General features: G+C 44.8%; 1 protein-coding gene across 2 annotated transcripts in view; it reads right to left on the bottom strand.

The window, feature by feature from the left end:
• Nr3c2 (nuclear receptor subfamily 3 group C member 2) overlaps positions 1-26,549 on the bottom strand; it is a 337,342-nt gene that overhangs the window by 43,491 nt on the left and 267,302 nt on the right. For both annotated transcript variants that reach the window (XM_051168905.1, XM_051168906.1), the window contains exons 5-6: positions 12,851-13,189; positions 11,220-11,364 (exon numbers count right to left, since the gene is read on the bottom strand). In XM_051168905.1, the coding sequence (XP_051024862.1) occupies positions 11,220-11,364; positions 12,851-13,189 (484 nt within the window). The remainder of the gene's footprint in view (positions 1-11,219; positions 11,365-12,850; positions 13,190-26,549) is intronic.

Below are 26,549 nucleotides of genomic sequence, written 5' to 3'. Positions count from 1 at the left end.
CATGCACCAGCACAAGGGGAGGCAGAGGCAAGCAGATCTCTGAGAGTTCGAGGCCAGCCTGGTCTACAAAGCGACCAGGACAGCCAAGGCTACACAGAGAAACCCTGTCTTGGGAAACAAAACAAAACAAAACAAAAGACGTGGATCTTTTCACAAGTGGTTAAATCCTGAGACTAGGGTCTGTATTAGTTACTTTTCTCTCTGCATTTGCTACGGCGAAATACCAGACAAGTAATAATGTAAGGTAGAGAGGGTTGATTTTGGCTTACAGTGTAAGAAGGAATGCAGACTATGATATTAGGGAAAGCACGGTGGGAGGAGTGTGAGAACCCTAGCTAGTCACATTGCATCCTCAGTCAGGAAGTGGACAGGAGAGGAAGTGAGGCCGAGTGCTTCTTCTAACTAGGTCCCAACTCAAGGTCCCCTAGCGGGGACACAAGCCTGGTGGGGACATTTCACATTCAAACCACAAAAGGTCTTTATCAAGTTGACAGGGCCACGTTAGGACTTTTCCATTTTTTGTGGGGCATAGCACCCATTCTCCTGGGAGGGACTGCTGTTTGGAAGCACCACAGAGTGTCACTGGGAAACCAAACGAAGCTCCGTCACCAGACCCCAAACCTGCTGGCAGTCTGATCTTCAGCTTCCCAACCTCCGGGATTATGAGAAACACCTTTGTGCTATGCATAAATCACTTAATCATTGGCATTTTGTCATAGTAGTACAAACAGATTGAGATAAATCACAAAGCGACATCATTCCATGGAGTTATGTTGGGTATGAAGGCTTCCATGGTTGAAAGACTAGGACTGGTAGCGTTCTGAGGAAAAGTTTTCCATCTAAGGAAACCATCTTACCTCAAAATGCACTGCGTCTATTGGAACAAGACAGCCACTTTGTCCAGGCAGTTCTCTTCCGTCTGGAAAAGCCTAGGAAACCTCTCTCATTCTTACTTTGAAAGCTAAAATAATGTTCTGTAACATTTTCTATTTCATAGATGCAAGATCGGATGACGCCACTCTACTCTACAGGAGACACGCTGAAGGGCTGCGAAGCCAAGGGATGGGAAAGGCAAAGTGTGGGGTGGGAAGCTAGAAAAGCAGGGACCAGGCTGGGAGCAGGGGTGTGGGTTGGGTGGTGTGAGCAGGGGTGTGGGTTGGGTGGTGTGAGCAGAGGTGTGGGTTGGGTGGTGTGAGCAGGGGTGTGGGTTGGGTGGTGGGAGCAGGGGTATGGGTGGGTGGTGGGAGCAGGGGTATGGGTGGGTGGTGGGAGCAGGGGTATGGGTTGGGTGGTGAGAGCAGGGGTGTGGGTTGGGTGGTGGGAGCAGGGGTGTGGGTTGGGTGGTGGGAACAGGGATGTGGGTTGGGTGGTGGGAGCAGGGGTATGGGTGTGTGGTGGGAGCAGGGGTGTGGGTTGGGTGGTGGGAGCGGGATGGGGGAGATGCCACAAGAGACCATGGTGACCCTGGAGCATGTGTCTGTGAGACTTTGTCACCTACTATTTGGCTTCATCACGTTAGTCTTACAGCCACGTACTTATGTCTCATGAGTCCATTGATTTATGAGCTATACTAGGGGATACTAGGTGACACTACGGGACAGACTGCATCTTCTGTACTTTTTGCCATGGTCACCAGGAAGCTTCGAGTGCTGTAGATGTTCTGCATATTTATTTCTGGGAAGTTGCCAGTCACTGCTTGACATTTTTGGGTTCTTTTTGAAGGAGTGTATGATCTTTGTGCATCGTGAGGGCATGTATGTGTGTGTGTGTGCTCATGTGTGTGAGTACATGTGCATCACAGTGCATACGTGTGTAGTTAGATGAAAACCTCAGGCTTGGTTCTTGCCTTTCACCCAGTTTTGAGACAGGGCCTCTTTGTCCACTGGTTACGTGTACCCAGGCTAGGGGACTGTCCTGTCTTCGTCTCCCATCCAGTTGTAGCAGTGCCAGCATTACAGATGTGAACTATTGTGCCCAGCTTTAAGTGGGATCTGGGGATCCCAACTCAAGTCCTGTGCTTGTATGGCCTCCACTTTACATGCTGAGCCATCTGCTCAGCAGTGTTCGAAGGTTCTAGTGAAGTGATAGGGAATTTCACTTCACATCCAGGCAAGTGGGGAGGGTACTTTTTTATGTTGTCCCCTAAACTACGCTTCAACCTCAAACAGCCAGTCACACCTGACTGACTGCAGGATGCAGAGAATACGCTTACACCAACCACTCTTCCTATAAGCCAGATTAAAGGAAGGACTTTTCAAAAGCAAAGCAACACAAAACAAACAACAAAATGATGATACTCTCCCAACGTTTTGGGGGGAAAATGGTTATTTTTTACCAATGATTATGTGATATCATTTTTAAGAATGTAGTTGGTTTGTTATCCTTATTCTATTTTTATAGTGTTAGAATCCTTATAAATACTGGGCCAGCACTCTAGCACTCAGTTACAGCCATACCCCTGTTGTTATTTTTTAAATAAATCAGCAGATCGATAGTTCTAAAATTGTTTGGAACTATTAATGAATACATCTTCTATGAAGAACAGGTCTTTGTGCTCCTCAGTGATTCTGTGACTATAAAGGGGCCCCAAGATCAGCAGGTTCATAGCCTGCTGGTGGCAATAGGACATGAGAAATGAAGGGTTGGTCTAATAAAGCTTTGACAGCACCAAAGTTGCCAGCAAGAAGGCTAGAGACTGGGCTCTCAAGGATGAGCTCTTATATACTGCTGTGGAACCAGACACAAAATACAACTGATTTAAATGTGGGGCTAAAGTCGCAGTTATTCTAGAAAATTCAACAGTGCTAAGTATACACTAGTACATGTCCACTTGTTTTGAAAGGTAACTCTTATGAGAGAGGACATGTGATTGGTCAGCAAGAGCGCCACATTATAAAGTACCAGAAACCATTGTGATGTCTCAAAGGTGCACACTGCAGCCTGAAGGGGAGCAGTCTTGACCTAGCTGAAGACACTGAGATCCCTTAGACTGAGGGGCTCTTGGGTCCCAAACCTGGACCTTCATCTCCTTACCATTAGGCAAACAGTCTTGTTACAGAGTTGGGAGGACCAAGTACAATGGCGCTCCCACGTTGCATCATGATTACTTTGCCCTCTAGGGTCCAAAGTGGTGGAGAGACATCACAACTTAGCAAGAAGAAAGAAGGGAGTTCGTCAACTGATAATGTCCTGATGCCATAAGAGTGCTGACCTCCTTTGCAGGGACAGAGATGCCATACAGATGTGGCTGCTCTGCAGGGTGGCCACATCTGGGATGTATAGTCCCCTCGGCAATGTTCGGCTGTGGCACCTTCTTTGTTTGTTTTCCTCCATTACATACTTATTTCCCAAATAACTTATGTATTTATTTTTAGTCTGTATGTGCATATGCATCCACATGGCATACTGTGTGGGTGTTAGAGGACAACTTTCCTGAGTGGGTTCTCTCTTCTTACCCACTGGGATGTGAGAACCAGGCTCCCATGTTCAGGCTGAGTGCATGCGCCTCCACCCGCCGAGCCAGCTCACCATCCTGCTGTTTGTTTCCTTCAAGAAAGAGTCAAATGCTAGAGCCCAGGGCAACACAGTCACCCTCCTACACATAATCCACTTTAAAACATGAGTTTGGGCTATGGGTGAAGGCGGGGGAGGACAGACAACCAAGTTTACTCTCCCGTGTGACCCAATGAAAAGGGATAATCACGTGACTCCGCTTTCCATGCTAGATGAGAGTGCAGAGAATGCTCTGTGCGTCATCACGCTCCACTGCCCCCCCCCCCCCTTAATCAAGGTTTGGCAGTACCATCAAAAGTGAGCATCTTTGCTCTTTGCATGCTCTCACCTATGTAGGAGGAAAAACCTGACGTACTCGTTAGTTAATGGTCCATTTTTAAAAATGAGTTAACGTTGTAGTAGAAGGAACTGTGTCATAACTTTGCATCTAGGCAAGTGCTCTACCATGGAAAGCTACCCCTCACCCCTTGTAATCTTTAGACTGAAAAACAGAGTGTCACAGGGTGTTCAGGATGACTTTGACGTTGCTCTGTAGCCCAAACTGGCCTCGAGCTCGTGGTCCTCCTGCCCTAGTCTCCAGAGTAGTTTAGCGAACATCTTTCTCTATGAAGACACTTTCGTCCCACACAGCATGCCTCGAGTCTAATGGTGTCTTCTGAGCACAGCACACAGCCTGGCTGGCCCATGCGGAACAGAAGTACAACAGAGGAGCTCAAATCCAGCTGCACACGTGCTGGTAACCCCCAGGGGGCGCCCTTCCTGAACATTCCACAGTACAAGGTCAAGGGAGGAACTGGACAGCGCAACTTCCTATTTCGTCAAACCAATCTCCTGTCCTTAGACACGAGAGTATATGAAATTAAACAGAAAAGAATACAGCTCCTCTCAGCAAAACGCCCTAAAGCCACCAGCCTCACCTGACACACTCCTTGCCAACCCTGCGATTGCATCGCTGTAGAGAAAATAGTTTTTGTTTATAAAATTTTCAGTGAAGAAACTTAGCGATTTTATTTATATGAAAGAGTGCTTGCAGCGGAAGAGCACAAAGCCCTGTGAGCACGCTAACTGAGAAAAGCAATCTGCTAATATCCAAGGCACAGCGCTTTATGGAGAACGTGTGATCTTAAATTGTTGTTGACTCTTATTCAAAGTGGAAACAGGCTGCCTGCACTTAACCAGCATGTGGCGCTTTTGGCCATGTTCCTTACACCATTGCCACTCTCTAGGATCCCAGGACAGCTACACGGAACTATTTTCAGTGTCATATTCATCTTGCCTTAATTTCCTCCTCTCAAAATCACCCAGCTTCATTAACTTTTCAGGAAATTTCTCAAGTGCACTTACAAGAGACATCGTGTAAAAGATGCTGAACAGGCAGGCATGTTCTTGAACTGATGCTGAGATGAAGTCTTCAGGAGTGACTCCATTTCAAAGTTCAGGGACGTTGAAAGGACCCCAAAGCGCAAGAAGGTAAGCTTTCACTTCTGAGCCTCACGCTAGAAAGACTATCAGCAAACCCCAAGTAGTTACTGAGTGCCAATGCGGTATAAAGCAGTTTGTTAGTCACTGGGGCCAATGTTTATTTTTTTAATTAAAAAAAATTTAAAATTTTTTTGGGGCCGATGTTTAAAAGCATACGTTCTCTCTGGTGTAGCCAAGGTGCAGAGTCTACAATAATCACCAAAAGACTGACATAGAAAGGAACCTGTTTTAAAGAGGTCTGGTGGGATGTGGTTCAGTGGTAGAGCACCTGGCTCAATCTCCAGAAAAAAAACAGCTTTGTTTTGTTTCCTTTTGCACAGAGTTTCCCTATGCAGCCTAGGCTTGGTCCTTCTGCTTCCCAAGGCCTAGGATTACAGGTGTGTGGCACCATCTCCAGTTCTGACTCTAACTCTTATCATTATAATAAAGGGAAAGAGAAACAGTTTTAAACATTAAAGGCAGTGGTCCTCAGGTGGTAGCAGTACTTAGAAAGGTGGTGAACCATTGAGGCAGGGAGCTTTGCTGGAGGAAGTAGGTCACCCAGGGCAGGCCTTGAGGATTTAAGGTCTGGCACAACTTCCTGTTTAAATTTTGCGGGGCTGAATATGGATACAAAGTAACCAGCTAAGCATCATGATCTCCACACCATGCTTTCTCCGCCATGATAGATTGCCTCTGGTGCTTTGGAACCCTTTCAGCCTTAAGCTGTTTAAGGGAGACGGTAACTAAGATACACACACCTACACAACTGCTTCCTGTTTGCAGAACTTCCCTAGCTGCCCGCTGCTACTCTCTTTCTTCAGGTACAATCCTACTGTCGTCTACTTTCGTGACAAAGATTCATCCCGTTTCTAAGTGGCAATGTCGGTTCTCTGAAGCTGACCACTTTCTACTTATGACACTGTTCTTTTCCTTAAGTTTCAAACTCAACTATCTTTGAGAGTCAGGTATGAGTGAAAAGGACGGGATAGCAGACACTGGGGGAAATACCGCGCAACACCTGAGGGAGGACATCACTGTCCACCACCATCAGGCAATTTGCTGTGGACTTGGCTCTCCAGCTGCTGTATAGCTGAGATTTTCACAGGTACAATCAAAAGAGAAGAGACACACTGTTCATCCAACTCAGAAGCTAAAGAATAAGAAGAGAGAGGGCTTCACCAAGTGCTAGTTTTTTATCCATACGAAGAGATGGTGTGTGCGTGTGTTGGTGCGTGAAGAGATGGTGTGTGCGTGTGTTGGTGCGTGCATGCATGTGTGTATGTGTAAGACAGACAAAAGGAAGGAAGGAAGGAAGGGAAGAAGATTCATACTGGAAACCATAAAAAAAAAATCCTCATTAAAAAGGAGAAAGGGCTTGGGATAGAGAAACAGCTAGAACCGAGGAAATTGGCCCAAATTCACCCCACCTCCAGGACCCTCTCATCAGTGCTCCCATTATTTGTCACTTGGATGTGACACAAACTCCAGTGGCTTGAAATCTCAGCCATTTGGGGTGAGGGTTTGTCACGATATGGTTCCAGCTACCCCAGGCATCCCAGAGGATGCCCTGTCTTCCACCTACCCCAGGCATCCCTAAGGATGACCTAACTACAGCTACCCAGGCATCCCCAATGATGCACTTCCTCCAGCTACCCCAGGCATTGCTGAGGACACCCTGCCTCCAGCTACCTCAGGAATCCCTGAGGATGCCCTGCCTCCATTCAATACAGAGAAACACTCTAGACAAAGACACTCTCTCATTCAGGCCTCTTGAAGTTCCAGAGTGTTGGATGCAAGGAACCCACGGACACTGCTTGTTGGAGAATGAGTGGGAAGATCCATCACCTAGGACAAGTGGAAAGTGTCAACGTAGTGACCCAACAATCAGGAACACAAAAGGGTTCAAGGTGCTATGAAAACATTACATGAAATAACTGATTTTTGTTGAGCTGTCTGTTCTAATGGTGTGCATCACCGTCGGCATCACAGTTGGAAGATGTGGGTTGAGGTCACTCCTGGAACATCAGCTGGGATGGGTTTTCTTCCTTGGAGATCAGCCCAGAGTCCCAAGAAGAGGCTGGAGAGGTGGCATGAAGTCCCACCACCCCCATTGCTCTCCCCAACAGTCTTGGGGCCACAGTAACACTAGGCTCAGATGACAAGCATTACCATTAGAGAGACACTATCTATGCCTTCAACAGACTTTTACTTTTGAGATACTGGTCAAAGCTGAAAAGAAATAGATTGAAACACTTAATCTTAATTTTGGCGGGGGGGGGGGGGGGGGGAGAAGTAAGAAAGAAAAAGAAAAAAATAAAAATTTTCATTACAAGCTAAAGTGGGGACCTTTATTATGTGTGTGGAACTGATAAGAAATTTGAATAGTTGCAGTGATCTGTAGCAATACGTAGTGCATTGTTTCAAGGTAGAATTGACTAATTAATCATTTAATACATATCGGAAATGTTTTGAATTTATAATAAGAAAAGTTCTATGCTAAAGCATTAACTCATATTTTCACTTTAGTGTTTAAACAAAAACAATTGGGAAGAGCGTTTCCTGCCTCTCCTCCGGCGCAGCGCAGCTACCGTGTCGCCGAAGGGCAAGATCACTGGGCATTGTCAGACTCATTTCAAGGGCCGACACGAGCCAACACCTCCAAAACGGTGTTGTCTTTTGTAAATACAGCGATACTGCTGCTACAGACACACCACAGCCTCACATCACACACCTCTACCACAACCTTCATTGTTGGAGCCAGAAATATGAATTCTGAAACCCCTGTAGGCCAATAATTTGTTCAATAATTAATCTATCTGGTAAATATTTACAGAACAGCTACTGAGCCCCAGGCTCAATGCTAGACGCTAGACCAGACCAAACCAAACCAAACCAAACCAAACCAAACCAAACAAAACAAAAAACAAATTTTCTGTCTGTCTCAACTAGCTATACCTTTAAAAATAAGGTGTTTTCCCTTTGATTTTCATGTGTTCAAAAGGAGTCTTCTGGGCTCTTTGTTGGGCATCTTCTCCCCCAATGTTGTGTACATTTTAAAATTATTACCCAACATCAGAAGCAAAGGACAGAAAAAGAAACAGGTGAATTCAACACCATAAGGTTAAGAACATCTGTGTGTCATAAAACACTACTGATGGCTGGGTGTGCAGGCTGCACAGGGCTTTGCCAAGTGTGTACAAAGGCCTGAATCTAATGCCCGATGCCCAGTTCTGCATAAAATGGTGCTATGTCTACAAATCCAGTGCTCAAGAAGCAGAGCAGGAGCATCAAGAGTTCAAGGTCATCCTAGGCTCACAGCAAGTTTAGGGCTAGCCTGGGCTACACGAGCCCTGTCTCAAAAATGACAAACAAATCAAATCAAAGCAAAACAAAACACTTTCTACTTCCAAAAGTTGGAAAAAAAAAAGCAATAGATGGGAGTAAATAATTACAAATCACGTAGATTTCATATCCAAAATAGAGGAACCACAACAGAGGAACAACGTGATAATGAAAAGTAAAGACGGGCAAAGGCCTTGACCTGACATTTCTCCAAAGAAAACACATCAGCAGCCAGTCAAGACTGCCCAGCACTCCCGTCACCAGAGAAACGCAAAAGCCCGACTCTAAAGAAACGTCATAGTTAGTAGTATGGATAGTCAAAGGAAAAACTATTGGGAGGAATATGGGGACGTTGGAACCCTGTTTTCAGCCGGCAGGTTGTAAAAATGTTGTAACTTCTGTGTACACAGTTTGGAATTCCTCAAATGGCTCAGTGCAGACTTAGCACGTGCCCAGAGCCTCTACTCTGAGGTCTTTATCCATACGAACTGAAAACAAGAAGAGATACTGTTGGGCGGTGGGGGGGGGGCAGTGGGGGTGGTGGTGGTGGTGGGGGGGAACTGAATGAAAAGTGTGCCCCAGAAGTTTGAGTCACTGTCTGGGGAGGTCATAAAACCATCAGACGGTGGAGGCCTGTTGGAGGAAGTGTACACCGGCGTCTGTAGCTGCATCATCCACTGTGCTCAAAGGTGACAACAAGCTACGCACGGACACTCGGCTTTAGCTATTTTCTGCAGCTGTGCTCTACGAAGGCAAGACCAGCACTGAGTCAGTGAATATTGAGACATTTCCCTAAGCGGAAACTGAAGGTCAGGACCCACTGCGCCTCCGGGCCCACTTTCCCTCAGCTGTTCTGTAGGTAATCTTGTTCTGCGTGCACTTCTGTTCCGATGCATTATTTAATACACACTGTTGAATGATTAACACAGAACTCACGGCAGTTACGATGTAGCTCATGACTGTGCTGTGCTTTTCTTCTCTACGTGGCACAGTGTCAGCCTTGCTGAGCTCTGTGGCATCAGGCTGCACATCAGCACTGTACTCTGGCCATTTTAAACAGGGACATTACCAAGAAAAGCATAAAACTGCAGAGAATGTAACAAAAGACAAAAACCCTAAAGGAGGCTCGCGTGCAGTCTCGGAGCTGAAACAAAAAGGCAGAGCACGGCTTTTTTGATCTCAGCTGCAATGTGTACTCTTTAGTGACATTTGTTTTGTGCTCTGCGTGCACTGTGACTGATGGCTAAGATACTGTGTGTGTTTGTGGTGAGGTTAAAACCAGATGCAGCCAGCAACAGGCAAGTCTACAGGCAGAGAATACATAAATGATGAGGACCAACCTCATTCAAATAAGGGAATACTGGTCAGCAATAAAAAGGGATGGAAGTTGAAGACACGTTTTGGTGTGGGTAAATGTGGACACTGTGTTTAATGAAAATAACCACACACAGAAGGACAAATACTGCATGATTCCATCCCTACAAGGTGCCTAGATTACAGGTAAGCTCATAGACCATAGGCCCTAGGGATTTAGATGGGGGTTAACGAAGAAGTACCACATTACTTGAAATGTCATCATGGGATAATAAAAAAGTATTGGAGGTGGAGTCTGGTGATAGCTATACAAGAACAAATGTCAGCGGATTCACTTAAGTGGCAAATTTTGTCTCTTAGGAAAACTTGAAACACGTGCTCAGGAAGATTAGGCAGAGCATGTTGGCCTTTTGTCCAAACAAAACCAACTGCACAAAACCAACCCAAACCCTTCTGGTGGCACCGGGAGATTCTGACCCTACTATTTAGCAACTTCAGCCGATTATTGAGGAAAACAAGTAAATTTAAGATGTGCGTGCTAGCTCTTTGCCTTTACTTTTGATGAAAATTTATGCCACACTAGCATGATTCTGAACTTCTGCCACAGCGGAGTTGCCTCAAGAACCCATGATGTTCTTACACTTTCTTTGGGAAAAAAACCCAATTACTGTGGTGGCAAGCCGCGCACGAGCTGGGGTTCCTCAGCAGATGACTACAGGGGTTATTGTGGTATCCCAGCATGAGGTTCCTTCCCTTTACCATCCGCCCATTTGTCATCTGATACCCTCATTCTAGAAGTCTCTATAGTCATGTCTCTAGAGAGAGCCATCTGTGAGAGGACGCCTGTAGTTACTATCATAATCCCAGTGCTCCTTTGAAAATATTTTTTGACCTAACAGTTACAAAGAGGAATTGCTGAATGTAAACATACAAGAAATGTGCTAATGTGAAATGCAAACACTAATAAAATGTAAACTTAAAATAGGAAGGCATTTGTAGCCAAAGAAAAGAGTCTACTAAAATTTGTTCAGTCTTTTAAAATGCATCGTAAAAACGAAAAACATTTCACCGCGGAATAAGGTTTTGGCTTCTTTGATGATGGAAAGGAAGGGTGATTATGATTGTCACAGAAGCACACTGAGCAGCTGTGTACAGTTAACAAAAGAACCATTCTATGATGCGCTCGAAAACTGGCCCTTTACACAGTCAGGTTTCCTAGAAAGGAGCTCCTTTCCAACTGGAGCAGATACCAAAGCGATTGCTCTCTATTAATCATGGCATTGTACCCGGTGAGTTCTCGGCGCCAACTGGATCCTCTTTCTCTTGCAACAGTCCTCACATACATGATGTCAGAGTCACACATACTGATTTACGATTGATACTTGGACTGTGTAAGTCACAGCATTGGAAAGAGTGATTTTTCGAAATTCAGAAGTTGTTTTTTTTTTTTTTTAACTCTTAAAAAATGTTTCTTTCCGCAGATTCTTTCACATTTGTACATATGGTTCAGAGACAATTAAAAAAAAAACTGACATAACAAATAATCCCGCAGTTTGTTTTATGAGGGCTAATTAATAGGTACTTACTCATTAAAGACTAGGTCTGGTGCAAAATAGAGAAATTGGCTGTTCGTATGTTTGTACGATCTCCAACTCAAGGCAAACGATGAGAGACACATCCAAGAATACTGGATGAGGGTAATTTGGTCCTCAAGAGGCAAGTTTTTAAATCCTAGAGAACACAACAATTAATCACCTAAAGACACTTAGCATGTGAGTACATTCCAGGCAGGAGTCGGCCCTGACTACCTGTCTCTGACAGACTCAAATCGATTGCACAGACATCTATGGGCATGCCTGCCTGGCTCTGCACAAGATTTCACTTTAAATTCACCCTAAATGCTTGGTGCAGGGGTAGTGCTGGGGGGCTGCTGGGTCAAATCAGACACAACTGTCCCAGTGAGGCTCCGCATTGATAACCAGCACACTGGAAGAAGCTGTGGTCACCTGCAAATCCGCTTCACTCCACCCAATCAATGGCACTAGCTTAAAGGGGAGCTTAACTGTGTATCTGCAAGAGCAAAAAAGTTTAGTCTTTTTGACTTTGTGTTCCCTAAGAAATCTTATTCCTTGCTCCCCATCGCCGGGGGGTACCAGCTGCTGATAGTGTTCTGCAGCAGGGCAGGTGTCACCTGGGGTACCAGCTGCTGACAGGGTTCCGCAGTAGGGCAGGTATCCTTGCTCTAGGCCCCCCTGTGCTCTTCTCACTCCTATTTCCAGCTGTATCATGCTATTCTCTGGGATGAAGGCCCACCCCCCTTTCTGTTTTGGTTTGTTTGTTTGCTTAGTTTATTTTCTCGAGGCTGCAGGTTGACCATGGGCAAGGGCAATGTGAAAACATCGCCCCATGATGCCTCTGTAGGCTAACAGGGTCTCATTAACAAAAGCTTGCCTGGCAGGAAAGGAAAAGCAGGTAGCGAGTTCAAGGCTGCTTTATGAGTGCTGAGGGCAGGGGCTCTGGGTGTGTCTGGTGTATATGCATGCCTATGCATGTGTGTGCACAGGAGCATGTGCAGCTACGTGGGTGTATGATGGAGAGGTCATATGTGAGGTCTGAAGGTAGGCTGACTGGCCTGAAATCTCCAGGGATCCTTCTCTCTCTCTCTCTCTCTCTCTCTCTCTCTCTCTCTCTCTCTCTCTCTCTCTCTCTCTCTCTCTCTCTCTCTCTCTCTCTCCCTCGTGTTGGGATTATAGGCCTGCTTAAACTGCTCTGGGGTACAGATAAATATAAGTGACAGTTCTGAGGAGCCAAACTCAGGTGTTTGTGTAGGTGCTTTACTGATCATCTCTTGAGTCCCATGCAGGATTTTTTTTTAACCAGGAAGTGGGAGACAAGGTGCCTTACAAGGCCACTGCCAGGCCTCAGTTCCTTGGGTATAAGCTTAGATAAAGCCAGGTGCTGTGCTGCCAAGAGCCAGCTCAGTGTGACATCACTGACAGCTCGTATTTTATCTCCTTAATTCCTGGGGACAAAGTAATCCCAGGTCACATGCCTGTTCTAGGAACTGTACAACTATACACCTGCATTCGTGGAAGGAAAAGAAATGAACCAGTATCTAGAATTCTCCCGCCACTCTAGTGTCTTTGATACTCAAGTCAGGATGTACGGCCACAAGGGTACCACTGCTAGGCAGAGCCAGAGCGGTGAGCAATCCTACCTGGAAGTACCTTGGCCCACTTCACGACCTGGATCATCTGTTTGCCTGCCAGGCGGTTGAGCGTGGAGAGTAGGCTCTCCGCGGTGTCAGGCTTGGAGCTGTCGTAGCCTGCATACACGGTCTCAGGCTCAATGCTCTCCAGGATCATAGCCGGCGATGGCGTGAGTGCACGCGTGATGGAGGCAAGCTGTGGTACCAGTGCGGAGTTCACGGATGGCTCCTTGGCAGGAGCGATGTATGTGGTCCCCTCTTCCGGGCTCTGGGGTGGTGGCGGTGGGGGCTGCTGTGGCTGCTCCTCATGAAGGCCTTTTAATTTCCCCAGCTTCTTTGACTTTCGAGCTGTCAAATGCAAAGAGCAAATCGGAAGGGATAAGGGCACATATCATCTCCAACACATCGCATGCGGCCAACTTCTACAGGCCATTGGGGTGTAATCAGTGCATGCTCCCTCCTAAGGGATTCTTGTAGCAAAAGGAGTGCTTTCAAAAATAGTTTCCAATATAAATGGCAAAGCTCCCAGGTTACTACCATGGGTCTCCCCTTCTACCCATGTAAACCTGCAGACACCTGCAGGCTAGCTCCAACCTCATCTTTTACTCACAATGGAGAGGAGGGCCCACAGAATAGGGCAGATACAGCTTCTACTTAATCCTAGCATGCATCTCAGTCTTACAGGACACTCACAGAACAGGGCTATGGCGCACCAGTAAACACAACGTAAAACACAATCATTTATATTTACAATAATAGCTGTTAATATTTATCATGTCCACCACAAGAAATGACAACTGAGCTAAAAAGTGAAGCCCTCATCCAAGAACAGGCACATTCCCATCTGTTACATGGTCTCTGACTGTTGGAACTGGGATTAATAAAAGACTAAGACAGCAAGGATCTGGGCCAACATCCGTGGCCCATGTTACCACCAAAGGCCATGTAGTCTGGGCTGTCACCTGGGACAATGTTGATGTTTGAGGGTTGAGCTAAGCTGCCCCCCATCCCTCACGAGCTGTGGCACTCAGGTGAGCTGGCCCTGGCCCTCGCCTGGGCAGTGCAGGAGAGCTGGCCCTGGTGGCATGGGTGCAGGAGAGCTGGCCTCACCCCTTGCTTGGGAAGCATGAGAGAGCTGGCAGGCTGACCAACTCAGCTTCTGCTCAGGCCCAGGTCCAGGGCTTTGAGTTGGCCCACCCCAACATCTACCCCATCTATGAGCTGTGGAGTATGTGAAGGGGCCGGTCCTACAGATCCAAAGCTGCAGGATCTCCATGACTCAGGGCAACAGCAGGATATGCTAGAGGAGTCCCAGTGAGGATCCGGAATTGACAGTTTCGTAGAAGCCAGAGGCTCGTACCAGACTTCATTGCAGTGAACATTTGTAAGATGTTTGGACAAAAGAGTATATTGTGGGACACACTGTGACACACTGCAGCTTCCATGGTGAGATGCTTTGTGCTTTTAATTGTAATTTTAAAAAATTTTGTATTCACTTTTTTGGGGGAAGGTTGCAAGGGTGAAGGGTGGACATGGAGGGATGGAGAAATGAGTGAGACTGGGGTGCATGATGTAAAGCTCACAAAGAACCAATAAAAAGGTGAAAAAAAAGTTTAACAAGCTAATTTAAGAATTTCAATCATTCATTAGTAGACTCCGGCTATCAGTGGAAGAGTTGAGGCAGAAGGTCCCGATTCTGACTTTCAGCACCCCTTGGATAAGGACTGCTCTCTTATCCACACATTGCTGACACTGTGGTGTAGATACTCAGGATGCTTCAAGGGAGCGAGTGAATTAAAACACACCAGAACAGGATGTGGCTGGCCAACTGGAACCAGAGAAAACCGAACAGCCGAGTAATCACCAATGCTGAGTCTCCAGAGCAGTCCCTGCTCCTTTGGGCAAATGGATCCCTAAGCTTCTGTGACATAGAAAACGTTTTCTGGACCTCACTTTGCTTATCTGAAAAAAAATGGGAGCTCCATGAGAGATCCTATTCGAAAGCTAAGGTAGAGGACAATTGTGGCCCATGTCACGTAGACCTCCGGCTGCCACACAAATGTGCACTGATGTGTGCACGTACCTGTGATCATGCGCACAGATATCCTGACACTGTGGTGATGCACACGTACAATCTCACCATGTCAGAGGCTGAGGCAGGAGAAGTAGTGTTAACCCAAGGCCAGCCTGGGCATCAGCGTGATGCCAAGGCCAAGATGGACTGCGGGAAGGTACTGTCTCCAAAAGCAGAAAACAAAATCAAGAACGAGCTCACTCAAGTTTTCTCATGCTTTCTAAGATGAGGCTCTGATTGATGCTAGACATTTTGAGTGAGTAGAAATAGACATGCCTGATATTTTCATGTCCTATTAAAAGTTATAGTTGCTTGAAAATTAAGCATAAAATGTATACTTGTTTTATGTCTGGGTCTATTTGCTATGTTGATGTCTCCTGTGTGATTTCAGGTCAATGCCACAGGCAGCGTGAAGAACAGTGGGTGTCCTCAGCAGGCATCTCCTGTGGCATAACTACCAAGCAGGTTTCATCACTGTCTTTAGCATTTCGTTTAACTTCACGTTGTGACTTTGTCAACACACCAGGACAGTGGGACGTGAGCTACAGTCCATCCTTCCCGAGATAGTTAGGCTGTCGGTGCCCTCGGTGTGTGGACCCTTCACACGTGCATGTATGTGTGCAGAATCTTCCCTGAAAGGCTAGGGAGTGTGGCGAACATGTTCAATGAAGTCTTACCATACATATCATTACTGGGCACCATGCTGCTAACTCACGAGCTCTTGGCAAATAGTTATCAAATGGATTCGTTTCATTTTTAAACATTAATACATTTCACAATGTATCACATATGCAAAACTTCAGGCAATATCCCTGAGCAAAATGTAGACAAACTTCTGAGATTTTTTTAAAGATAATTTTTTAGGTCTCTATTTACTCCTTTGCAAAATGGGCTATTGTGCAATGACGCATTTATGAACTTACTACACTTAAAAGGCTATATTTGAAATGATGAGCTACCTTTATTGAGTACCCAGTGCTGGACACAGTTCAGCAGACTTTTATATTTCCAGAAATTCAGTGCTCACCAGGACTTGTGCCTAGACATCTCAGATGATCGAGGTACCGAAGGAGAAATATCTTTTCAAGCTTTCAGAGCTAGCATATACCAGCGTGGACACTGGAACCAAGCCATCCCACAGACTCTCACTTCCATGGGGTACAAACTTTCTTCTAATCCTCCTCTTTATCTTTTTTGTATCATTTCTATGCTTTAGGATGAGTACCAGCTTCAAATCCAAGTGTACTATTAAGATGCTTGCTAATTATACAGGGATAATTTTGGCTAAAACCCCTCAATGAGCATGTTTCTGTTATTCAAAGTGAGCCTGGCTTTTGGGTTGGATTCCTTATTAAATTTTGTGGAATTAATGGTCACTGGGGCTTGGGGATCTCGTAGTCCCAAGGTAAGAAACAGAACTTAATATGTTCTCCATGAGTTCATTTACAGGATCCCACGATGGGCAGCCCTGCTTCCTGTGCTTGACCAATGCTCACAACATCAGGCTGGAAGCACCTTTGTAGTGCTCTGTCACTTCCCAGTGTGCCCTGGAGACCCCTGAAGCCATCCTGTTTGGTCTGTTCTACCTCTGAGGGATATGAGAACCCCTGAGTACCCTTCAGATAAATCTCTAGGCCGACGCAGTGATGGCTGTCTAGAAACGAAGCCACGCATGCGTCTTTCAGTGAGATGACAAGGTACATGGATTCCCCAAGTCTTGAACTTTTGTCCATGTTACACATTGTGATCTCTTGAAAATTAAGGTCTTGACAGCAGATATTAGACATAATAATAATATTGGGGATATTATTGCTGTTGTTGCTGCTGTTGTCACTATTGGTTCACAGGCCAAACATAGTGGTAACAACACTCCTTCCCCTCTTGGGGGCACTGGTTTTAGCCAAATAAACATGATTATGCTTTTCGTGCATGATTATGCTTTTACTTGCCAGAGGAGGAATGCAAAGTCAGCAACAACTAAGCATTTCTCTGTCATGCCATGGAAAGAAGAAATGTCACATTTTTACAGAGGACACTAATTGGTTATACAGCAAACTCACCCTAATTTTTACTAATAGAGAAAAAGAATATAAATTGTTCTTAAGGCAACACACACTAATTGAATGAAGGTGGGGGCTGAGGGCAAGTTCCTTCATGAATAAATAGCTTTTCAATGGAAAATATAGAAGTAGCATCTCTTGATTGTTTATAAATGCTCCCACAGTGGTTAATAATGTTGCAAACGGGGGGCTGGAGAGATGGCTCAGAGGTTAAGAGAACTGGTTGTTCTTTCAAAGGTCCTGAGTTCAAGTCCCAGCAACCACGTGGTGGCTCACAACCATCTATAATGTGATATAATGCCCTCTTCTGGCCTGCCGGCTCACATGCAGGCAGAATACTGTATGAATAATAAATAAATAAATAAATAAATAAAGTCTGCAGAGCTCAATATTTAAAAAAAATAATGTTGCAAATGGCATTAAAAGGGATCTGAGCATATTTTCTGATCCTTCTGGATAACTAACAATACTGTGCTTACCCTACAGGACACATACTATGGCAAAGGTAAGCTCAACTCCTGACTTCTGACTGCTCTGTAAGAAATTCTCAATTCATGCATCTCCAACTAAATTTTCTGGCATATAAAGATATGTACAGATAACATTACAGCCACAACCAATGCAATTTAATTACTGTTTTCATAGGCCATATTTACCAATTCCCTAGCAAATAACTAATACTTACTCACTGGATAGGAAGTACAGTTTTGCAAAGGATGAAATGCTGATGGTAAAAACTTAGCCCTGACAAGAGATGAACATTTTGAGGAATCTGAGTCTGAAAAATGATTAGGTTTATACAAACTGCCTGGATTGAGTTTGGAGAAAGGGCATCAAATGTATTTGGAGAGACAGGCCATGGCAGACCGCTGTTTTGCCTCTGCATAAGGTTAGTCCCTCTTACTCCTTCTGTTTGACCATCACCATGCCTCCATTGGCTTTTGGTGGGGCTAGAGATGGATGAGGCCACCTGCCTGAGAGGAGAGTCCTTCTGGCCAGAACTGAGTGCTGAGGCTGGAAGGAATGCAAGGCAGTAGTGACAGGTTCTGGATTAAGGCGCCCCTGTAGGAGATGCCTACTTGCTATTATTGGGTCTGGGCATAATTGTTTTGATGGTTTTTTTTTTGTTGTTGTTCTGATTTCATTGTTTTCTTAAATTCTTTTTTTTTTTTAATTTTTAATGTTGGTCAGAATAAGGACTACATTATATGCACAAACACATGCATGGGGAAGGTGCCATCTTGGTCTAGCTTTAAAGGAGAGATAATACATCTTCAGTGCAGCCAGCTTGGGGACCACACTCAGAGGAGCCTTGGAAGTCAGAGAAATGCCCTCCCGTGCTCTCCTGCAGGAATGGGGAAGCATCCAGAGCTGGCTTCTGCTGAAACTTTAACTCTTTCTGAGTGGAAAAAAATTTTAAAGGACAGTTTTGACAGCAGGGACTAAACCTACCTGTAGTGGAAAGTTTTAGTGTCGTTAAAAACTCTGTTATGTTATGTAAACATGTGTTTATTTTAATCTCAGGTGTGGGATATGGGGCTGATTCAGATCGTCCAGAGAAGCAGACTATTTGCCTCATGCGGGCTCTGAGAGGGGCTTTTTGCCAGCTGTGGACAGTGTAATTCTGAGGGCTTTGAGAGGGAATAAATGTGAGAGCCCAGAGAAAGAAGGGAGCTCCAAGAGAGAAGAAGGCTGCTGTTGCTCACTCTGCTGCTCTTGGTTGCTGTTGATGCAGTTTGGCAGTAAGATGTAGATATCCTGAAATGAATACTGGACTTGCCCCAAGGATCTCAACAACGTTAACCAGTTGGAACTACATCTAAAGATGTCTAAGCCCCTTCTACCCACTAACTATTTTTATTTTCTACCTGGTGTTGGGGTATTTGAAGGAATTGGGGTGCAGGAGGGAGAAAGAAGAATAAAAACCCCGATAAAGTAAAATAGTTAAAAAAAAAAACAGTGCCTACAAGGTGCCAAATGTGAGGCTTGGAATAATGGAAAATTTGGTTTCTAATGCCATAGAGCAGAGAGCAGGGTATGAAGAAGTGAATGCACTGTTTCAGGATGTCAGAAAGGTCATCATCATGGCTACTGCTGCTGGGTCCTCTCCTGCTTTGCTCTCAGAGTGCTTCCTTGGTTTTGCTTAGTTTTATTCCTGTATTCCATTTCAAAAAAGGTTGAAAGAATGATTGAGCAACTGGAAAAGTTGTGAGTGAAAAAGGGAGGAGTATGAGAAACAAAAAATGAATGAAACACGAAAATCAGAAGTATTATTCATTTTTCTCATTTTTGAAAGGATTGCAGAGTTGGTTGTACAACCAGAGAATTTGTGGGTAGAGACAGAAGCACCTGAGCACCGCTGGAAAAGGGAGAACCAAAGGGTTTAGACCTGGTGACTGAGAGCTGGGTGTCCCGACATTGCTGCTGCCTTGCCCTGCTCCATGCACGAGCAGAGTCAAGTTCCCACAGCAGCTGGTCAGGCTGGGGAGCCATGCGGAGCAGAAGGCTGTACAGGGTGAAAGGGTTAAAGAGAAACAGCACATTTCAAGAGAAAGGGTTAATCTCGAGCAAACTCAGCTGCCAGAGGAGCAGCCTCAGGTTAAGAGATTACCATCATTAGCTTTCCCAGTAGCCAGTAGAAGGCTTAGATATCAGAACGCTCAGTGTTTCAGTTGCAGTAAATTTGGTCATTTGAAAACAAATTGTGCCCAAGCTGCTAAAAAGCCTCAGAGCTCAAAATGGCTGGTGTGTTAAATTTAAGAAATATGGTGGAACATTCTGCCAGAGAAGCCAGTGAGCCATTTCTGGCAGCACTGGGTTCTCGGCAAGAATGCCTAAGTTTCCCAGAATTTGTAGATGCTGTGGTAAAAGGCACTGGACTAATGAATACAGACTCAAGAGGGATATAGGAGGTAGCCTCTTGCACTTGGAAGCAGCTTAGGGCTCAGCAGCAAAAAAGAATGAGCCCACTACATAGAAGAGCATCTTAGAATTACCAGGTTATAGAAGAAACTATTGATGCAAAACATGTCTAGTTTGTTGATAATCTCCTTTTAAGAATGTAACATTGTCTCATTCATATTAGAGAAAAAAAGCATAGTTTTTCAGACTAAAAGGGGGAAATGTAGTAGTTCTGATGTCTTTAAAAACTGTTGTGTTATGTAAATATGTTTACGTTTTAATCCAGGTGTGGGATATAGACTGATTCACATTGTCCATAGCAGCAAACTATTTGTCTCATGCAGGCTCTTTGCCAGCTGCAGGTTATATGCAATCTTATTGTGTAATTCAAATGCTGATTTCGTATCTGGTTATCTTTGTTCTGAGAATTTCCTGTCTCAATGTTGTGTAAACACTGCTGCCCAAATGTCCCCTGGTATGCCAATAAAGCAGCTTTCAGCCAAATGCTGAGCAGGGGAGAGAATAGGGCTGGACTTCCTGCCAGCCAGGGGAGGAAGAATTAGAGGAGGAAGTAGGTGAAGAAGTCAGAGATACCCTGAAACAAAGATTGGACTTTCCCCAAAGCACCCAACGACCCTAACCAGCAAGAAGTAGCCAAAGCGAACTCTGCCCCTTCTCCCCACTTTCTTTCTCTCCTACCTAGTGTTGGGGTGTTGGAAGGATTAGGAGGGATAAAGAGTGGAGAAGGAAGGTGGCAAAATAAGAAACCCCAGTATAACAAGATAGATTTAAAAAATAAAGATGCCAACACTACCTTCTAATTCTAACATTCCCTCTGGCACTTGGGACAAGGGTCTGTGGGGAGTGGCTAGACAGTGTAGTGGCTTGCATGTTCAAGTGACAATTCCTACTAAACACCTGTGTTGAACAACCTTGAGAAGCTATCACAGTGCACAACACTGAATATCTCCATGAATCCATGAATCAAACATTGGGAGAGAGAGAGAGAGAGAGAGAGAGAGAGAGAGAGAGAGAGAGAGAGAGAGAGAGAGAGAGAAGAGGAGAGAAGAGAGGAGAGAGAGAGAGAGAGAGAGAGAGAGAGAGAGAGAGAGAGAGAGAGAGAGAGAGAGAGAGAGAATATGACTTTTCCCGCGTCTTCTGAGTAGTGTCTGGTGAAAAGTCTAGTAGCTTTACTTTCACATTTGTTCCTCCCTGACCCACCCAGTAGTACTTTGAAAACTTGAAGGGATATTTTCTTAATTGTGATGACTTCCTATTTTTCCTTTTCACTGAGGGTGAGATAAGATACAAAGACTTTAGAGGACCAAAGAAGGGATTTAAGTCAGACGACAGGAGAATGTCCTCTGAGCATCCCAGAATATGTCACGGAGGGCCTGGAGTTTGCTGCCAGCAGGAGCAGGCAATATTGCATTCTAAACACCCCGAGATCTTGGCAACAGGCACCCTGCTGCTCGGTGCAGGTCAGCCCTAAGGTAGAAACGAGTGATTGGAAGAGTTTTGGAGATCTGGAGGCCTGTTGTGAAAGTCAGGAAGACCCTGTGATGTATATTCTAGTGTTATGCCAATGTCAAAGAAGCTGCTGTGTTTACATTTGTCTGAAACACAGGAATGAACCCCTTACGCTTGCAAGTGTGGTAAGATAGAATCTGACCAACATCCTTCAAAAATATGCACAAAGGGCAAATACTGTGACTTCAGATGTTTGAAAACACTTTTTGGAGCTATGAAGGAAAACCCCAACTAACGCCCTCCAACCCCATCTCTTGCCAGACATATTTTTAAAATGCAGTCTCCTCATTAAAAGCTACAGTGCTGTTTGCTTGGTTCCAAATTTAAAAATACTTCCTGTTCTTCCAATCCCAAGAGTACATTTATGAGTTGGGAGGAGATCAATGGTAAATCGAAGAGCTATACGCAAAGCAAGCTCTGAGACGGCCTCCCTTGAAAATATTGCATTTAATCTTCATTCACGTCTCAGGAGGTAGGTGCTGTGTTCCCACCACTGTTCAGAAGGTAAAGTGACTGATGGGATGACAGGCCACCGCATACTATCATCATTGTATAGCTGGGAGGGTGCGACTGATGGGTAAAGATCTGGAAATTTCATACTACACCTGTGGCCGGTGGCTGACATCTAAGCAGACACCTAACTCCGAAGGGGTCAGGAAGGATCTGGAGCTTAGCTGTCTACAATGTCACCACTGGCTCCTCTTAGTGAAAGATGAGCGTATTAAACAGAAGGCCTATGCCCACCGCAACCAGTTCACAGGTCTGTATTGTAATCCTCGGGGCAGTGTAACCAACCACATACCGGGGCTGTGCCGACGGACAATACAGGACAAGGCTTTTATTTTGCTCCTAGCTCTGTGACCTTCACTGCAATCGGAAGAGAGCTCTAAAAAAGGCAGGGAGCAAAGCTGTCACTTTGCCTAAGAGCTAGATTTTACCAAAGGAGGAACCTATGTTTTTCTAGGAATCAAAGCCCTAAAAGAATACTGCACATGATCACTGAGTTTTTGGACACCCAGTTTTAAATCAAATTAACAATCTTCAGAAAATATAGATATTGGTCTCCATAAATACTATTCTCTGGGGATTCCTAGGCCAAAGACTGATATATTTGCAAAGCCTTTCAGTACTTTTATAATATAATACTGAGTTAAAGGGAGAAAAACTAGGTATGGCGTCATATGCTTATAGTTTCATACTTGGGAGATTGATGCAGGAGGATGGCCACCTGTTCAAAGCTAGCTTGGGCTACACAGTGAGTTCAAGAAAAACCTGGGCTACAAAGTAAGACTCTCTCTCTCTCTCAAAAAGCAGAAACATAAAATTGTAATATGAAATAAGAAAAGCTAGCATGATAATAGTTACGGCCATCCAGAAAAAGACTCCTCTTTCAAAGGGCAAATTCTTTAACAGTGGCAACAGGTGCCTTCTCGGCACACGCATGAGCAGAGAACTCGTTCCGTGGAGTGGAGCTCGTTGGTCGGCCAGGTAAATAGACTCATTAGGAAAGGTTTATGAAGAAACACTACCATTGTAACAAGGTTGCGGAGGTGAATAAGCTATGGCAAAACGGCAGGAGGCAGTGACCTAAATGATCTCAGTGCCCAGCTTAGTGGTCTGTGCCATGGGCTATGCCATCCCGAGTCCTCAGCATCCCTGGTGAGCTCAGGCTGAGCAGGATGAAGCCGAAGGGAGGCCCCTTACCAAGCAGAAGGGAGGCCCCTTACCAAGCAGAAAGCCCACAGGACGGTCCTGCGCAGACCGGCCTCCTCATGCTGCTAGTTAGCTTGGCGAGACCTACTTCACGCGAATAAAATACGGGAAAACGAAGAGTTTAGGGGTCAGTGGCAGAAAGTACGTTTAGTATGCAGGAGACTCTGGGTTCCAAAACGTTTACCTAACAGGCAGAGGAGGGAGGTACCACACTAGCAGAGCACTGTCTTTACACATGGCTCAGTAGAGTATTACATAAGCGCACAAGGCCATCGGCCCGCATTTCACTCTCATGAGTGCTCCTCTCACACTCTTTTCTGATTCCCTGTTGCTGCACTACCACAGTGGTCTCCATGTTTCCTTAATAGCATCCAGAGGCCTTAAAACGTGGCACATACCGGAGAATTCTGAGGCAACTAAGAAAGCTGCCTAACTCCAATGTATTTCAGATTAAAAAAAAAAAAAAAAAGACTATATGGTGCATGTGCAAAGAAATAAAAGCTAGGAGCTGGAAAGATGGGTCAGTGGTAACGAGCAGCACTTTAGTTTTCAGAACCTGCATAGTGGTTCACAGCCACCCGTAATTCCAGCTCCAGAGGATCTGATGCCTTCTTCCAATTTGCATGGGCACTAGGCATGAATGCAGCACACACACATGCACAATTGTATACCCACACACACATGCACACACATGTGCATGTTGTATATGTATATGTAATGTTTTGCCTACATGTATGTGTAGTTACATACATGTGGGCAAAACAAACACATACAAAACATACATATACCAAGTGAATGAAAATAAATCTAAACAGGTAAAAGAAATAAAAACTATCAATGAAGGAAAACACAAAGACTGAAAGATCAATCAAGTTTTATCTTCAATGGTAAGTTTTTTGAAAACTAATTCTTCCTTCTTAGTTCAATGTTTCTGTAAAGCAATTACTCATAGCTATAGGACTGCAATTCTAATTATTTTTCAATGACAATTAATTGGAAGCATGTTTACTGTAAAAAAAAAAGCTTAATTTGAACCAGATTATAAGTAATCTTTTACATTATTTATATGAAAGTAAATTACTGGATTATATTGTGATTAGATAAGATTAACTAATAGTAATTCATATAAATAATTAATGTTAATAATATTAAACAATATTAAATAATAATATTGTGATTAAAAAGTCATGTAAACTGTTGAAGAGCAAAAGTACAGGAAAGGCTAGATAACCTAACAGAAACTAGCAGTGAACAAAACTTCACAACTGGAACTACATAGAAAATAGAACTCCTTTCTGAGAACTGTGGCTTCGCTGTTATGAATATTTTACACACAGGCAATGACGAAGCCAGATAGCATTTAAAAATCTCCTCATGACACCTAACACTAATATGCTGGAGGACCAGGGAAGCACACAGTCATGAGTTCACAGGGCGCCACTCTAGTCAGGGGGAGGACCAAGCATGCCCAAGGAAAGGGAAAACAAATGTCAATGTTTATAGCTTCTAAAATAAATAGCCAATGATGCATAGAGTTGAAAAAAAAAAAAGTTATTTTTCTAGACTGGGTTCTCATCAGGATACTGGTAGAGTTGGTCTGAAAACTCCCGGATCAAGTGGAGCCAAACCAAACTGGCCTGTTTTGAAGCAGTAAGAAAGTGGCTCCTCGGGTCCCCTCCAGCATACCGGGGTTCAGGGGTCAGTCCTGCAGATCTGAAGGGCAGGCTGGGAGCAGCAGCAGGCCCCACATAGGCCTGCCCTGCCTAGCTGTTTACAAGGCTCACTTCTATTTTGTCCTTTGGTCTTCTGCCACAGTGTAAATTCCAGAGTGCCGGAGACTCCCTCAAATCCAGTCCAGCGTCACAGGCTGAACAAAAGCTCTTTTAAGAGACTATGGCTTGTGTCTTCATTTCAAAAGTATTCTTCACATTAACACGATTTAGCCGAAACAGACCGACAAACAAACAGCAACCTCCTTCCGTTAAAAAAAAACAAAACAAAAAAACAAAACAAAACAAAACAAAAATAAAACATAACCAAGAACAACAGAAATGCAAGGTAGAGAGAAAGCTTCTGGAGTCAGAAGCTAGGGCACATTAGAAATTTATCATTTATTTTACATGAGACAGAACCACGGGCTTCTGTGGAAATGTGATTGAAGCTGTGAGGGCGAGCTGCCCAGAGGAGAACTTCTGAAGGAAAAGTAGATCTTTCTGAAAGCATGGCTTGGGAAATCTCAGTTCGCACTGGAAACAGTGTTAGTAATTCATTTAAACTCCACTGTCCCTTCAGTGTCTCTTAATGTAGCCTTCCATTCACAGCAAGGGAAAACCTAGCCTCTGTGTCTTCTCTGCAGCGGCTTGCCTCACCACTTCCTCCTTAGCTTTGCTTCTGCTCCCGAGGTTGGTTTCCCTTCACACCAAAGTCAGCTGGAATGTAGTGACTGCCACACCTCTCCATGGAGCTCTTCAGGAAATGCACGGGTGGATTCCGTGGCTGCCACCGTTAGTGTTCGAGCTGGTTCTTTCTGGCGTGATATGATGAGCTGTCACCCCGCGTCTGGAGGGATCTTGAAGGTCGGTGGAGAGTCAGACCCTCTCTGATGATAAAGGCCAGTTTCATGTTACAGTTTTCAGATCGATTCAAGTTACACACCAAGAGAAACACAAACTTTAATCCTCGCCGTAATCTTTAATCCCCATATTTGAATAGGGATCATAGGAAGCTGTAATTTCTCTTAGAGAATTTCTAGTCCTTATTGGCTGTGTTTTGGACCCACAGTTAGTCTTAGACCCCCCCCCCCATAATCTCCCTTCATGGTGGGACCACGGAGGTAAAGACCATGCGGCCATGCCCTGTGTCCTGACATACTCCCAAGTCTCCTTTGGTTTCTGGTTGTGAAGGCAGATTTGGGGTATTTTGCTAGTACAGTATACAGTTAGTAAACACAATTGGAAAGTGAAGGGAAGAGTAGGTAGGTTAACAAATGAACAAATGCTTTTTTGGTTATCTCAAACCAGTTAGACTTCCCAATGTGATCACTGCAGCTCCATTCTCTAAGGAGCTTTTCAGAAAAACAAAGCAGGCCTGTGAGGCTGCATCCGAAGCCCCAGGGTAGGCTTGTCTCTCTGAAAACAACTCTAGCCATGTGAGCAAAGTCAGACCGGTGTCCTCCATGAAGGCATGTGGGTAGAACATCAGGGCTAGGGCAAGGGGCCTGGTTATCCAACCAGAATTCCACAGTGGTCACATAAAGTTTCTCCAGAGCCACAGCAGGAAGCTGCTGAAGTTGGTGGCTACAGACCTCCAGGATTCTTGGTCAGGTGGCCAATGTCACCAGTGTTTGTATAAGGCTTAAATGTCCCTTGCATGTGGTAGGACACCGGTGGTAACAAGATACCCATGAACAGGCCTCGCTAAGTCACCCAGT

The sequence above is a fragment of the Acomys russatus genome, chromosome 26 (genome assembly GCF_903995435.1).
Source record: "Acomys russatus chromosome 26, mAcoRus1.1, whole genome shotgun sequence".
Lineage (NCBI taxonomy): Eukaryota > Metazoa > Chordata > Mammalia > Rodentia > Muridae > Acomys > Acomys russatus.
This window is presented reverse-complemented; position numbering and strand designations above follow the sequence as displayed.